The 15,552-nt window shown below is 50.7% G+C and overlaps 5 protein-coding genes across 5 annotated transcripts; 2 read left to right on the forward strand and 3 right to left on the reverse strand.

Annotated features, from left to right (window-relative positions):
* Positions 1-226: 226 nt before the first annotated feature.
* On the forward strand, positions 227-943 carry QC763_0092970 (uncharacterized protein; the record flags this gene model as incomplete). Its single annotated transcript, XM_062906267.1, has 1 exon — positions 227-943. One exon carries the CDS (start codon positions 227-229, stop codon positions 941-943), a length of 717 nt encoding a protein of 238 aa, XP_062762857.1.
* A 2,206-nt stretch (positions 944-3,149) lies between these two features.
* Positions 3,150-3,777, reverse strand: QC763_602295 (uncharacterized protein; the record flags this gene model as incomplete). The annotated part of the gene is made up of 2 exons (XM_062914077.1): positions 3,150-3,334; positions 3,393-3,777. 2 exons carry the CDS (start codon positions 3,775-3,777, stop codon positions 3,150-3,152), a joined length of 570 nt encoding a protein of 189 aa, XP_062762858.1.
* An 877-nt stretch (positions 3,778-4,654) lies between these two features.
* QC763_0092990 (uncharacterized protein) lies at positions 4,655-11,094 on the reverse strand (the record flags this gene model as incomplete). The annotated part of the gene is made up of 6 exons (XM_062906268.1): positions 10,740-11,094; positions 9,691-10,673; positions 9,103-9,330; positions 8,223-9,018; positions 7,344-8,146; positions 4,655-7,246 (listed from the first exon to the last, which is right to left on the reverse strand). The coding sequence occupies exons 2-6, from the start codon at positions 9,931-9,933 to the stop codon at positions 4,655-4,657; spliced, it is 4,662 nt and encodes a 1,553-aa protein (XP_062762859.1). The 5' UTR covers positions 9,934-10,673; positions 10,740-11,094.
* Positions 11,095-11,431: 337 nt separating this feature from the next.
* On the forward strand, positions 11,432-12,573 carry QC763_602270 (uncharacterized protein; the record flags this gene model as incomplete). Its single annotated transcript, XM_062914076.1, has 4 exons — positions 11,432-11,691; positions 11,749-12,067; positions 12,139-12,337; positions 12,398-12,573. 4 exons carry the CDS (start codon positions 11,432-11,434, stop codon positions 12,571-12,573), a joined length of 954 nt encoding a protein of 317 aa, XP_062762860.1.
* Positions 12,574-12,861: 288 nt separating this feature from the next.
* QC763_602260 (uncharacterized protein) lies at positions 12,862-13,992 on the reverse strand (the record flags this gene model as incomplete). Its single annotated transcript, XM_062914075.1, has 3 exons — positions 12,862-13,327; positions 13,387-13,530; positions 13,589-13,992. 3 exons carry the CDS (start codon positions 13,990-13,992, stop codon positions 12,862-12,864), a joined length of 1,014 nt encoding a protein of 337 aa, XP_062762861.1.
* Positions 13,993-15,552: the final 1,560 nt, after the last annotated feature.

A 15,552-nucleotide genomic window follows, 5' to 3' on the forward strand; every position in this document is an offset into this window, starting at 1 on the left:
TCCGCAAGACCTGTCATACGCCGATACTATGGCGGGCGAGCTAGCTAATAGGTGTGTCAGCACTCCATATATGGCGTTTCATAATAACTCAGAGTATTTCTTAGTTCCACCGGCCTCTTTTGACCAGGCACTCACCGAGACTTTGTCGGACTATGCAGACTTCGTCCAAGCTGACCAGAAAGGCTGGTTTCGCGTTGAGGGCGGCATGTCGGTCGTCACTGATACCATGGCAGCTCGTCTGAAGAGCACCATCTGGCCCCAAGCCGGCGCCACATCCATTGATGTGTCGCTCTCCACACCCGCTGTAGCTATATCTTTGGCTTCTGATGGAAGGACTATTCAAGTCACTACAGGCGGTGAGAAGGCCTCAACAAATTCCTACGACATGGTTTTCAACACCACAGCTCTAGGGCCTCTCCAGCAGATGGATCTCTCAGGACTCAATCTCGACCGTGACATTCTCGACGGCATTCGTGCCCTCAGCTACGACCGGGCTACCAAAGTGGCCATCAACTTCAACAAGCGCTGGTGGACGGGTTTCTACCCCAATGTCGACGCCGTGCACCATGGTGGCGGTGTATCTAGCAGCGACTTGCCCCTCGGCTTCACTGTCTATCCCTCGTGGAACAACGGCGACGGCACCAACGTTCTCATCGCCTCATGCACCTGGGCCCAAGATGCGTCCCGCATGGCAGCCCTTGTCCCGGACTACACTGATCCCTCAACACCAACACCAAGCTACACCGGCCCCATCGCCGCAGTCTGCCTCGAGGAGTCTCCGACTTTGAAAGATTTCCACGGTTACTACATCACCCATCACGCCTGGGCCTGGTCCCACGACCCGTGCACCTGTGGTGTCTTTGCTCTCTTTGGACCGGGACGGTTCCAAAACATATACCCAGAGTTCCGACAACTTCTCGCCAATTCGCGGCTTACCATCTGAGGCTAGGCTATCAGCGCGCACCACGCGTGGATCTCCGGTGCGTTGGGCAGTGTTCTCTTCTCTGTGATCAAATTCTTGCGGCAAGGTCGACAGAATCGCCGGATATGGCAACCAAGGCGCTCAAGTTGCTTGCTTCGGACTCTAACTCAGATAAAAAGCATTTCGAGAAGGACGAACGTGGTGAGCACCCGGAGGGGGATGAAAGGTTGGCGTACTGGTGTGCCGAGGCTAGCGCGATGAAATGAGCAGATTCTTTGGGACATCACAGTTGAAGTAACGTAAAAAGGTGCTTGGAAGGTGGAGGAGGAAAATGACATGGGTTCGATTTTACTGGAAAGTGCAAATCACACACCTACCTACCTAGTAACACGAGACATACATCCAACAAACTCCTATATATGTTCAATCTTGCTACCCTACTATTTATTAAACGTGGAAGGAAAAGGCATTGGGCTTGCAAGAAGAACAGGATGCCATTCCCCCTACAGATTGTCCTGTACGCCGGTAAAAACTTTCCCAAGTGTCTATGAAAGCGAAACCAACCCTAGCCTGCTGAGCAGCTTTATAGGTTTGTGCAAAAGGCAGTCCCCGTGAAATCACGCCAGAAGGTGAAGTCAAAGCCAGGGCTGTAATGCGCCCAGCCTGTCCGCCAGAAACCAACGTTTGCGTCCATAAAAGCGTTGTAGTTATCGACAAAGGGATATTTGGGGCCTGAAAATACAGTCCCTAAAGAATTGTGCTTTGTTTTAGTCTTTGGTTTGCAACCCACTCAAGCTTGACCCAATCCTCTGGTTAAAAGCTCCAAATCCAATGCGGAGGAGGGGAGGCTAGGGTTCAAACCCAGAAGACAGATATATAAAGTATTATACATACTTTGGTAGTTGCACCCAGCAAGCACAGCCTGGCCCACTGTTAGGTAGTAGATGGTGCGCGCGGGGACAAAGTTCCCGTCGTTGAAAAAGTTGCGCCATCCGATAGTGCATTGGTCATAATCGCTGTGGACTGGGAAAGTCTTGCCTGTCCCACTGTACGACTTGGGTGTTTGTCTGCAAGAAAGGTGTTTTGCACTTGGTTGGCGAAGACCTCGGCGCTCAAGGGACTCCCCAATGGTAGCCAGTGTCGATAGGTCGATCTGGTGGGTGGTGGAGTTCCCGTGCTCGTCGAAGGTCACAGCATAGAAGCCGTCTGGTGTGCCCTCGGGGACAACGTAGCCGAGGGTGCTGGCAACCAGGGGAAGAAAAGCGAGGATGGCCCTGAACAGCATTCTGAAAAGTCGATCAATGGGCGGACACTGAACTCGAATAATTGAGAAGATATACTGCTTCAATACTCAGTACAGTAAGTTTGTTTTGATCCGGACGACAGACAAAACAATCAGAACCACAGAAGAAAGAACCATTATATAGGTAAGGTAGACCGTCTCCAGTGTATAGTTCATTGTTGACACCATGTGGGCCTCACAGGAATGGCGGACACTTCGGCTACCTGTCGTGATCCTTCGAGCGAATATCATTACGCGAAAGAGGAAGTCGGGACGATATACCCAGTATTTCCTAGCTCTATAGGTAACTTGCTCTAGCTAACCTGTAAACAAAGCCCATTCCGTCGTGAGGATTACCATGTGGCTGTTGGTGATTATCAACCTTACCTAGACACATTAGGCATCTTCAGCGAACTTATTATGCAGGATACGCCAGTAGGTCTGCACATAAGCACACTGCTGCACAAGGTTCTACATCAGATTGGCGTATTGCGGACTACGTATTTCCCTTGCGTATAGCCTATAGCTTACGGCGTTTTGGCGCAGTGGCCCAGGCTTCCTGACGCCCGCACCTTTTTCTCATTCCGGCTAGTAGCATCTGGGACTTTCACCAATTCACCACAGTTTCGGCTCACAATTCGGTTACCTGGCTTCCCTATGTGCTGTATTGTTGCGAACTATCACCATCGATGCAGGGACAACTGTTGGCCTTCAACTTCACGTAATGAAATCAGATGTCGAGCTTAGGTACAAGTACCTAGGTAGGAAGGTTGGTATAGGTCATGAATGCCGCATCTATTGTTGCTACCTATCTGATAAACGTGGAAGGAAAAGGCAGTGTGGCTGCAAGAAGAACAGGATACTCTTCCCCCTGCAGGTTGGCTCACACGCCGGTAAAAACCTTCCTAAAAGGAAAACCACACTGGAGGACGACAAGTGAGTGCTTTAGGTAAGGTTGTCGCAGAAGTTGGTGCCACTGAGATCGCGCCAGAAGGTGAAGTCGATGGTCGGGAACAGGGTGCCGGAATGATAAAAGAAATGCACCCAGCCCGTCCTCCACCATCCGGCGTTGCCGTCCATGAACCCGTTGAAGGAGTCGACAAGGGATGCACCGTGATTGACCTCAGCATCTGCAAGCGAGGTTAGTTAGCTTTGGGCATTGCAGTATGATATAGTATGTGATCTTACACTTGTAGTTGCAGCCCGCAAGTACAGCCTGGCCCGACACGGCGAAGTACTGTGTTCTGGACGGAACATGACTTCCAGCGTTGAAGAAGTTCTTCCATCCTTGGGTGCATGCATTGTAGTCGGCTTGGTTTGGGAAAGTTCTCCCCGTTGCACCCCACGAGTTCACCTGTCTTCTGAGCTTCGCGCTGCGGCGAGGCAGGCTACGGTTCTCTAGGGGCTCTCCAATGACTGCGTGGGTCGAGGGATCAATCTCGACCGTGGTTGTGTTGCCGTCATCCCCAACGGTGACTTCGTAAAAGCCATTTGGGGTGCCCTCAGGGACAACGAAGCCGAGAGCGGTGGTCGCAACCAGGGGGAGAAGGGCGAGGAGGGCTTTGAACTGCATTTTGGCAGTCAATGAGAAGTGCGAGCCGGAAATCAGGTGAGAAAGTGATGCTGATCCGATGATGAGTTGTGATGAGAATGACAGACCTCATGGAAGTAGGAAAGGGGGACCCTTATATAATTTTTCGCAGCGAGTAAACATCTCTTTGTGTCTGTTCCTACATATCCACATCGAACACTTGGCGGAAAAGCATAAACTTGCTTCTGTGCTATTGGAAAAGCCTCAGATGCCGCTGTCAACCATCAGCTTGGCAAAATCAGGTACCTTACAAAGTTCCAGGTTGTCATACCAAAGCTAACAGCGGTCTATAGTCGCATTTGTCAAACCTACTTGCCTATTGAGAGACAATATAGACAGCTTCATGCCTGTTGGTTCTATCACCTGCTCGTAGTCTTACGCCGAGAAGTCGCACGAATGTTGGAAGGCTTCGTCTACTGCATATAACATCGTCGTACCAAATCCTGCATCGCGTCAGCCTCGAATAGAATACCGTCGAGCTGGCAGGTGGATACTCTGTGATACCTTGGAGAATAACCAACATGTACGTCCCAAGCCGCGATGGATGTTCATGGATTTCAATAGTTCAATTGTCTCATGTCTTTGACAGACCGGTGGTAAGTCCCTGCGTCCCTAAGTGTTGGAACAACCAACATGCCGGACCGGAATTACTGAAAAATTCTTCAAGGTCATAAATCCGAGCCCACAATTCGGCCAAACACAGTTAGCCAGGCTTATCGCCTGCCATGGGAATTAGTGATGAAGTTCGGTGTCCATATTTGGAACTACCGGTTAGAACTGGATGCACCGAACTCAATAGTTCAGCTGTGGACATGACGAGCAATCCTTCTGCGACATCTTCAACTCTTCAATGCCAAGATCAGATGACAACAACCTCTTGCCTCATACTGTGACCCTCATCAAACCAATAAGGCTTCTTCTCAAAGCCCACATCGCCCTCAAGATAGCCCTTGCATCCCATCGTCCCCACCCGCCGGTATGTGTCCGGCTGACCTTCAACAGGAACCAACAAAATCCCTCGTCCCTGTGTCATATTCGGCGACCCCCCTCTCTCGTCATACAGCTGCACCATAGCAAACTGCATCAGGTTCTCCGGCGCCTCATACGTGCAAACCTCAATGCAAGACATCACAATGTCTCTCTTCACCGGCCACTCATCCGGCACATCAACATACCAAGAGAGCCTATCATCCCCCGGCACCTCACCAGACTTCACCCAATCGCTCTCCGAATCCCCAAGCGCCCACCCATAACCGTGATCATGTTTACCGGTCCCATTCCGTTTCCAAACAACCTTCTTCACTCTTCCCCTCAGCCGAATGAAACCTCCCTTGACCTGCCCCAACGGATTACCCCCCACAAGCGTTGTCTCCGCATGAAGCAACTCACAAGCGTATTTATATACAATACTCCCATCCAACACCCCCTGATGCAAAAATATCCTAAAATGCCCATCCAAACTCGCCCAACTCCAACTCGGCGCCCTGTACCTCTCCGGCCTCTTAAATTTGGTCTTCACATCACTAACCCTATGCGCCGCCCACAACAGCTGAAAAAGCATATCCCCCCTCCACAACCCAGCCAAATACTCCCCCACCCCTTCCTTCGTCCTCTTGTACTCCTCCGCAATAGCCATAACAGCCAACAACTTATCATCCCCCACCGTCAACTCCCTCGACGTATAAGCCTCCACAATCACCCCCCAAGCCAACGGATGCCTCACCCCGCCCAAACTCTGATTTCCCGGGTCCAAGTTCTTGAAACTTGCGCCTATGGAATCATCAATCGATCTCAAAGTCGTAATTGGCTCCTCTAGCCCCCCATCTGTATGCCTCGACTCCAAACAACAAAACACCATCCCCCTGTTTCCATAAGCAAGCACCCGGGTGGATAACTGCCCCTCCTGGAAGGTCCAAGCCCTGGTGTAAAGAGGTAACATCTCCTGATCCCGCCTCAAGCGCACTGGCATGGCGATAGCTTGTCGTATCTCCCCTTCCTGCTTTCCAACTGGTGAATCAACCCTTACATTAAAGACATACCCCCTGTCGTGAACCCTCGGACGTAGGAACCCGTCAAGGCTGGTAGAAGCTACACCAGCAGCAATGGTGAGGAATGCTCCGCGGTAGATGAGGTGCATGTTGGAGATTTCATTCATTTTGTCTTGGTCCGAGTCTTGAACAATGCACAGTGCATCCACCCAGAGGTATTTCATTCCTACGCCGTGGGTTACGGTTAAAGCGTCGATGATGGTCAACGGGAGAACATCAAGAGGGATGTTGCGGGAGTAGGTTCCAATGTTCCTTTTGGTGGTCTTGCCGGGTTGGTCGCCGCCCCAGCAGTAGCTTAGGGTTGCATAGGGGGCTGGGGGTGGGTTGCTGACAAGACGAACGATGAGGTGTGGTTCATCTGGGTTTGGAGAATTGGGGCGAGTAACGACTTCCAAGAGGCGGGTGGGCATGTGGCTAAGGTTGAACTCGCGGCATTTGGTGTGGTTGGCGGAGCAATCTCGGAGATATTTCCTGGCTCGGGAGTAGCTGAGCTCAGAGTTGAGGAGGAGGTTGGGTGGCGGTTGGGGTCCGAACAGCTCGTGGGGCTTTTGGCCTGGAACATTGTAGAGCACAAATTCCCCCAACCTATTGTTCAACTTGTAGCCCAGCTTGAGTCGTTCCCAATCGACCTCGAAGAAGTTGACAATGGCTCGCTGCTTCAAAGTCCGCTCGACCCAGATCGGGTTGTTTGGACCTGAGGTCATGCTGACGAGGTAGGCCCCTTGACGAAAGGCAGAGAATAAAGCGCAGTTGTCTTTCAGAGCAGAGATGACATCAGCCTCAGTAAAGCCAATTTGACCATCATCTTTGCCGTCTTTTGAGTTTTGTCTCATGTCGATCGTGATTCTTGAACAGTGGCGACATGTGTGAGGGGAAACATCTTTCTTGTCCTGGTCTTCCTGGTCATCGGTCATGGGTGGAAGGGCATCGTTGACCACGTGGAGAAGTGGCCTTGCTTGGCTCTGAGAACTACCAGCTGCTTGATTCAGTCCTGGACTTGTCGGCAGATTGTTGACTGGAACTAAGACCATCTCGATGTAGGTGATCGTGTGGAGCTTGAGGATATCAGGAGTTGATGTTACTCTCCGAGGGAAAGAGCAACATACGAGCGAGGCCTTATTGCTAAGAGCAAAGATTCGGGTCCCAACCATGTGGAGCGGGTTGTTGGTGAGTTGACCTCCAACCAACCAATAGCAGTGCAACAAATGCGTGAAGGATCGATCCTCTGCATGTTCCAAACAGGTAATAAAATTCTTAACTCCTTTTTGGTTAACATTGCACATTGCAATAAATTTGCCAAGCAAAAATATCACGAACAATAGACAGAGGTCCCCGTTACTAGAAACCCCGACTGTGATTGAGGTGGCCAGCTCGAGCTGAGGCTCTGCGCCCAACTCTGACCACTAGGTAGGAATGAAATCATGCTAGTGAAATATCTCGTGTCTGAGATGATGAAATCAATTCGAGAAGAAAAAAAGAAAACACAATTAACCACCATACCTCTGAGACACAGCCTTCATTGCATGTTTCATCATCATCATCATCCTCCTCCTCCTCCTCGTCGTCTGCAATTGGTCCCGCTGCTTCCGCCTTTCCCGAACCCTCTTTTTTCTTCAGTTCAGCCAGCCTCAACTCTAGCTTCAGCCGCTTAACATTATCATCATCCTCGTCATCAGTAAACATTTCCTCCCGATTACGCCGTCGATTGTGTCTCCTGCCAAGATCGTCCATATTCGATGCCGGATATACCGGAGGGTTTCTCCCTCTTCGACGACTTCCCCATGGCGCGGACGAATCGGGGGGAAGTGTCCCTGGGTTGTTGTCTTGCCGCAGCAGGTCACGTCCGGCGATGACGCTGTATGGGTCGTCTTCTTCTTGGAAGCCATGAATGTCGCGAATGTAGTCATCGAAGTGGGCAGATGTTTGCGCGACGCGTTTGAAATGCCCAACTTTGAGGAGGGGTCGTTTTAGCTCAGTGTTTTCTCCGCCTTCATAGAAGTCCCAGTTTGCCAGTGCTGTGGCTGTCTGGAAAGCGTTTTTCATCTGCCTGCCATTCCATCTCCGGGATGGCTTGTGTTTGTTGCGCTCCCAGTGCTGGTCAATAAAGCGTTCAATCTTCTCTTCTTCTATGTCCATGTCTATTCCGCTCGCTTTGAGACGGGACATGTTCCTCTGCCAAATGTCCTTGGCAGACTTCTGGCTGAGTTTTGGGTAGTAGAGACTAATGTGTATGCGTGATCGAAATGCTTCATCGAATTCTCCGACCCTGTTGGTGGTTAGGATGATGACGCCTGCGTAATATTCTAGAACGCGCAGAAAAACTGTGAAACTGATCAGCAAGCTGCCCTTGGTCCGATCTATACTTGTAAAACAGCATACCTGAAACTAGACTATTCCTCTCAATATCTCCCTTTTCTCGCTTCGCCAAGAAGACATCGGCCTCATCCAGAAGCAACACACATCTCCACTTCTGCGCCAACCCACAGAAGGACTCCAATGTCCTCTCAGCTTCTTTTGCTGTGGTGCCGATATCACCGCATGTGATAGGTAAAAGTGGTCTGCCCAACTCAGCGGCGACACACTCAGCTGTGGAAGTCTTGCCCACACCAGGCACCCCGTGCAAAAGAATAATCAACCCTTTGCCTTTGCCAGCGACGAGATCCATAGAGAATGTCTCATGCGCAATACCGCTCTGCTTGGGTACCCGAACATGATTCTTCACGAGGGCCTGAAGGAGTGTTTTGTGGCCGTCAGGCAGCACCAGGTCCTCAAAGTGCGATGTGAGCGACCGGGGGGGGATTTCGCTGACATTGTTGATGTCGAGGGCAAACCACCTGTGGTCGAGCAAGGAGTAGCCATACACGCGGGTCGGAAGCAACAGAGCCCATTCGTCAGTGCAGCCGGCTCTTCGGAACTCTTGAATACTCCGCAGTTCTGTTAACTGCAGAAAGTCGGCGTGCCGGTCAGCCTCGAACTTGGAGTCATCAAAGACGTCGGTGACCCAGCTGTTGTCCTGCTTTTCGGGTAACGGATCGAATGTTTCTCGCTTGTCGGCCTTGGTCGGGCTGTAGATGATACTTCCGCCTAACTTTACGGAAAATCTGTGGTACAGGTTCATGTCCTCCCTAAAGAATTCGATACCTGCCGCTTGATCCACCATGACCTCGCAGTGGAGCTTGCTTATATGTTAGGTACGTGTCTATATATGGTATGAAACTCAAAGGACTGGGGAGATAGGAACCAGCCGAAAGCTTCATACCTCGGTGTCAGCTATCACATAGTTGTAAAAACCGCGTGTTGTCTGATTAGACTCTCGAATGGTAAACCCGTCATATTTCCTGTGTGTTCCAGTCGCCAGTTCTGTGAACTTCTTTCCCCGATGAAGGAGTATCTCCTGAATTTGTGAATCATTAGGGTGGAGAAAAGATGGATACAGCGGCAATATTTTGACGGGGCGTGCCCCAACGTAGCGCGAAATGACGAAACGCTTTGGTGTGACAAGGGCTGTAATATCAGGGCTTGGAACTCATGGTTCAATTCAGGCTAATAATCTTCAATGGCCTCGAAGAGCGTGATACTGAAAAGATGAAGAAGAAATACAGTCTTGGTGATCTTGAACGCGTATTTTATCCTCCCTTGCCTGGCCCGTGCCTTTGTTGGCCTCAGGCCGCCGCCCAGTCCTTCAATATCCTTCAGGGCCAGTGGGCTTCCTTTGATAACCGCCATGGCTTCTGATTGTCTGCCTCACTTTGACGACTGGTTCGCAACGTGCAGTTACCCCTCCTTGCGGTGGTATCGACAGTGTTGTTGGTGGTGGTTATGGGTGGTGGGCTTTTTGCCGTGTGACATTTGGTCTTGGACCCATCCGGAAACCGTCGAAGTCAATGTGGAAGGAGTCGATGATGAAACTGGTGCTTTCGTGGTCCGATGCTTTGACAATATCGCGGCATCTTTCCTCTGACTCAGTCTCCGAATCCCATTCTCTATCGCGCACTGGGTCGAAAGAGCACTTCTTGCCAGAGTCAAACAAACACTTCACGGCCACCGGTGACGTGAAGGATCTGCAACGCCTGGCATCGACGGTGATCATCCCGATTTTGGAAGAGGTACGATGTCTGCCCCGGTCGAAAGAGCTGCCACAGGTTCTCAAAAGCGATTTCTGTTATGGTCTTGTTGGAGATCTGGCGCTTGACGTCAAATATATCTGCCATGTCGTGATCCATGAACTCTATAAGACACCGAAACTCGTCCTTCTGTCGTTTAGCGCGATCCGCTATCTCCCTCAGTGTCTCATGCTCCGTCTCAGCCGAGATTTCATCTTCTGACGTCTCTTTTTCTTGAACGACTTCAGCCTGGGCATCAGCTTCAGCTTGGTCGTAGGCTGACTCAAGATCGGCGTAGAACTGTCGTATCTCTGCTTCATGTCCTACAAGATACTTGAACGGACGTACAAAAACGTTATGAGTCTCGGTAAGCTCCTCCCCGATACACTCCCCTAGGGCGTGCAAAAGGTACTGGGAATTTATGGCGAGCCGATAAGGCACGTCTAGCTGCTGAGACACCTCTGCATTTTGAGAAGATTCACCTTTTTTCTTTCTTATCGCACTTTCCCGCCGCAGCTTCCGTAGGTTGGCCTTGACATTCACCTTGGATGAGGTAATGAGAACGCTTTGGTCCAGGTCGAGTTTGCGCCCCTTTTTGACTCGTCGCCATTCTTCGGGAGGGACTCGTGTTATTTTAGCTTCTTGGGTCTTTGCTGGATTGGTATTCTTTGTTTCATTCACTGAAGTTGTGACTTCTTGGGTACCGCTGGTCTCGGGTTCTTTTTTGCTTCTGCGCTGTCAGCACCATGGCACCAGGGCACCTAAGCTGGACTGGAATGGAGAGATAACACACCCTGGCTGAGATGATGGGGGCGAAGACTCATCGACGACGTCCTCAACATCGCTTTTATTGAGGACATCGGTGGAAGTGGAAGGAGGGTGATTTTCCACAAGAGACATCTTGATGAAAGTCAGGAATCATTCGTTGCTGCTGTATGCGTTGAGCTCAGGCAACAGTCATAGTGGGGGATCAAGGGTCCTAGGGTATTTAACACTGAGGTGGATAAGGTTTTGCTTTCGCTCGTATCGTTAACAGCGTGACGGGAGTGCCACCGGACAGGAACGGGGCCACTCGCCGTGTCGCCGCCTACGCGCTACTTCTTCAAGAGCCGAATGGCAAAAATGTATGTTCTCGACCGTGTCCCTGCCTCTACAGCAAGGCTCTGAACTCACCGAACACAATCTGGGCACGCTACCTACACAAACTTGAGTGTCATCGAACGATCTGTAGAGACGCAAAACTCCTCAGGCAATGGAAACGAGGTCATCCTGCAGGTCCTGCATTCGTATCTGTTTCATGTTTGTGTGCCGCACCGTGACGGGCATGGTGATACCACACTCACACACTGATAGATTCGTTACTATTCTCCTCATCCACCTATCAATCACACAGCAAGTGCAAAAAGAAACCCCTATTTATCTTGGTCATCTTGGTTGCCTTGCGACTCAGTCATTACAAGCTTCTCCCTTGAAGTTGCAGGTATCATGTCGACAAAAGCGCCGAACACTAATCGAGGTTTAGGAACTCTAGTGGACAGCTATGTTCGCAAAAGACTCCGTCGTGACATTCACCCTGCGCTTGCCAAGGTGCGGGACAAATCTGAGGCAGAATCAACATTCCTGAAAGCCACAGGCACTGAACTCCGAGTATCGTGTCATACAGCTGTAGGTGCGAGCGAAGATGGAAACCAGAGCCCAACGTCCGTTGCCATGGTGGCAGGCGAAAATGACTGCGGCATCTCTCTGTAGGTCCATGACCCAATCTTAAGACTCACCCAATGGTGTTATTGACATGGAAGTAGTGAAGAGATATACCGAGATGCCACACAAGAAGAGCTGCGGTTTCAATTAGCAATCGCTGATTATGAGAAGCTAACATCAGGACCAAAATTCGGTTCAGGAATCACCACCAAGCCTTCGTTTACTTGGCAAGATGTCTTGGAAGAGGCCCAGCGGGCTGCAGACACGTATTCGGAGGCTTCTGGAATGTGGAACAAGATTCGAAAGGGTCTTTGCAGCTTCGGGCGAAATGCAAAGGCTTTCGATGCCTGGGCCAGCTTGCTACCGTCTCAGTCCGAATACCTATCTGTTCTGTGCGGAGGATTGAAGTTTATCCTTGGGGTTTGTATTTCCTGGTGATCTGATTAGGTAGCCTTAATCTTCCGCGACGTACTGATGTCTTTCATTCTCAGGCTGCTGCACGCTTGCACGAACTCAATTCGGATGTTTGTGATGCTCTGGCGGAAATTCCGATTCTGTTAAAAAGCACACATCTGGTGTTGGGGATCTTCAAACGCTCCAAGGACCTCCATCAAGCAAGTGCGGACCTTTATTCTGCGATAATAGCAGCACTGCATCACATTGTTTTGTGGTATAGAGAGAAAGCCATCAGTGAGTACACATTCCCTCTCTCCATTCTCTTCCGCATTGCTGAAACTAAATGCTATCCAGGAACGCTTTTCAAGAGTATCCTAAAGCAGGACGCATATGCTATACAACTTACAGAGCTCCTCAGCCACGTTCGCCAACAAGCTGACCGCTTCGAACATGTTGTTCGTCTCAACTCTTATTCAAGAAGGATGTTTGTTGACTTTGCTGGTATCCCATTGGAGAGATGTTACACTTAACTGGCTTACCTACTGCGTATACAGCTTGAAATATACTTGGGCAATTCCCCACAAACAGAAACATGGACATGTGATCAAATATCAGTGGTGAAGTTGGCAATTATATATACTCCTGCCACTTCCACGCCTAGACCCTGCTCGACTCAACAACTGGCTTCTAGCTACAGTGAAAGAAAACAAAGATGCAGAAGATAGCTCTGAGACGCAAAACAAGCTTCCTGTAAATCAGCACTCTCGAGATCGCTCTCGGCTTATAGCACTTCTTCATACCCATTATCTCGAATTCATCTAAAAGCCCCAGTCCAAAACCTCGGTGTAGTCCTTCTCAACCTCGACCTCACGGCCAACAATGGCACCGCTGCGAACCTTGAGCGTCTTGACGGTGTCGTCGAAGCAATCACCGGTGACACTTGGGCCGCAAAGAGGAAGAACCTCACGGGTAGACATGTCGCAGAACTTACCCTCGTGCAGAGAGACGAGATCGGGCCCCCTGGAGCTGTCGCTTCCGCAGAGGGTGACGGCGCTGTGCTCAGGGCGGGAAGAGCGGACAAGACGGGTCTCGTTGAAGGCAGGGCGGGAGCCGGCGAGCTTCTCACGCTCCTCGCTTCCGGGCTTCACGGGACCAACGGCGATGCCCTGCTGGGGCTCGCTGCTGCGACCGGCGAGGCCTCTCTTGCGGGGGGTGACCCAGTAAGAGATGGTGTTGGGCTCCCAGTTGGTGTACCACTTGAGAGAGGGGTTGCTGGCGCAGTAGCTAGATTTGAGGTTAGATGTGATTTAGGGGGTGAGGAGGGGTGGGGATAGTGAACTTACTAGCCGACGTTCTTGCCTCTGTTCCGAGATTCATCAGCAAACTCATGAATATGAGTCTGGAAGGCTGTCTTGGGCCTGTCGCCATTGCGATCGATCCAGGCGCAGTTGAGGGTCTTGCCGCTCTGGACGATGTTGGAATAATACCTATGAGTTTGTTAGGCACTGGTCCTATTGCTCGCAGACGACAAAGAGTATCTCTTACCAGTCCTGGTTGCAGGACGAGCTGTCCGCCCAGTTACCAACCCAGCCGTACTTGGACCCGTCGGCCCAGCTGTTGGTGATGTACGCGATGCAGATCGCATCGTCGTTGCCCGTGAACAGGGCGTACGTGGGCTGATGGGGCTGGGACAGCTGGACCGTCACGTCCTTGAAGGAGCCGTGGTTGATCTTGCCAGGGTCATACTTGGCACCGATGAACTGGCCGGCCTCATTCCAGACACGGATATCGGGCGCATCACCACCGGCGTTCGAGAGGCCTCTCGGACCATCAAGACCGACGTGGATGCGGAACTTGGTCTCATACTGGTTGGGCCTGTCCGGGATGTTGGATTGGATGAACCCCAGAACGGTGAGGATTCCCGAGAAGACTCCAAAAGCGGTAGCCATGATGAACAGGAGAGGATGTGATGGTCGGTGGGTTGAAGTTGAGAGTTCTTGAAGGGCAAGCTGCTGGGTGCTGATCAATTCGAACCACCTTGAGACGTCTTGAGCCTCCTTTATATACAGTTTCGTCTTGCTGCCTACGTCTCTCTCATCCTTGACAACTGCAAGACCTTGTCATACAAGTTGGTGCTTGCTGCGGCGCAGTCAAGGCTTCGTCCTCTTCTCGAGATGTTCATGGCCATAGAAATCCCAACCCTAGTCCCAGGACGACTCTGAATTCGCAGCATTTTCTTGTTTGGGAAGCTATACGAGAGGCAGAGATAGAATCTTCGGGTCTATCAACTGGCAGGATTGTGATCAAGCGTGGCTAGTGTAGGAATGTCATGTCGACAGACCCAACATGCATACCCAGCGCTTACTGAGGAGTAGAGGATACTCTTGGCCCTCCTAAACCCTGACCGAAAGCCTGGGTCTTTGTTTTATTTTGCCTTATCCCAAGGCAGGGCCTTTAGGTAAAGTACCTTGCAAAGTAGACTCTGCTTTGCCCTTGGGTGAAAGGCATTGATCTCATAGCACATCTTCACAAAAAGAGATACTTCATCGATGCAATACGCCGAGGGTGTCGACATTTACCTGAACCAGCACCGACATTCATCGTTTGCTTTGACCAAACCGCCATGGGCGTATGCCAACCAAACAGGAGGGCTGGTCAACGCGGTCTTCGGCCGGATGTACTCTTCAAGTTAGCATCAAGTTAGCCAAGCCTGCTGTTGGGCGTTCCCCTTTAGACTATTGATTTTCCCTGCATCCACGAATCGTGCTCGGTAAGGTATTCCAAATCCATGGTTGGGAGGGTTTTACCCCACTGATTGACATACACCTAGTCCATACCTAATGCATGAACGTTGAAGTTATGTAAGTCAGCCAAGTATTCACACTTGATTATACACCCCTCTCACAACTCTAAAAAAGCCGGACCGCCATTAATTCGAATACCTCTCCGAATTTCAATGGCATCTTTCCCCATCCTACATCAGGTCGATGCGATCAACGGTTTTGATACTGCTTAATCTGGAAACTCGTGAAGAACTTGTGAAGTCTTTGTTGGCCAAGACAATATGAAGTGGAACTCATGGACCACCGCCTGCCTCAACTGCAACAAAAGCTCAGACAACTCGAGCCGGCTCGGCGTATCCGGCCTTCAGAGGCCTAGTTGGCGGAGGTCAGACAGTCTCAGATTTTGGTATACCTGACCAATGATATTCCCTGATTTTAGCAACTGTCCAATCATGTCCCATGGAACAAACCCTTAGCGGCGGCGTATCAGAGATCCTACAACACTACAAGCCAAGGCACGATGTCCCATAACAGCAAATGCTGAGTGGATTTATACGCAGTAAAGATCTGTCGCTTACACAAATGCTCCACAGCGACTGGACCCCTGATGCAAGGCTGACAAGACAAGTGCTTACTTTTGTGCCTCCGCATTCGTTGAGTTTCTTCTTGTCATGGCTTTCACTTTAGCTAAGATCTACAACGTTGATCACACGACCCGCCTACCCG

The sequence above is a fragment of the Podospora pseudopauciseta genome, chromosome 6 (genome assembly GCF_035222475.1).
Source record: "Podospora pseudopauciseta strain CBS 411.78 chromosome 6, whole genome shotgun sequence".
NCBI classification, from domain to species: Eukaryota; Fungi; Ascomycota; class Sordariomycetes; order Sordariales; family Podosporaceae; genus Podospora; species Podospora pseudopauciseta.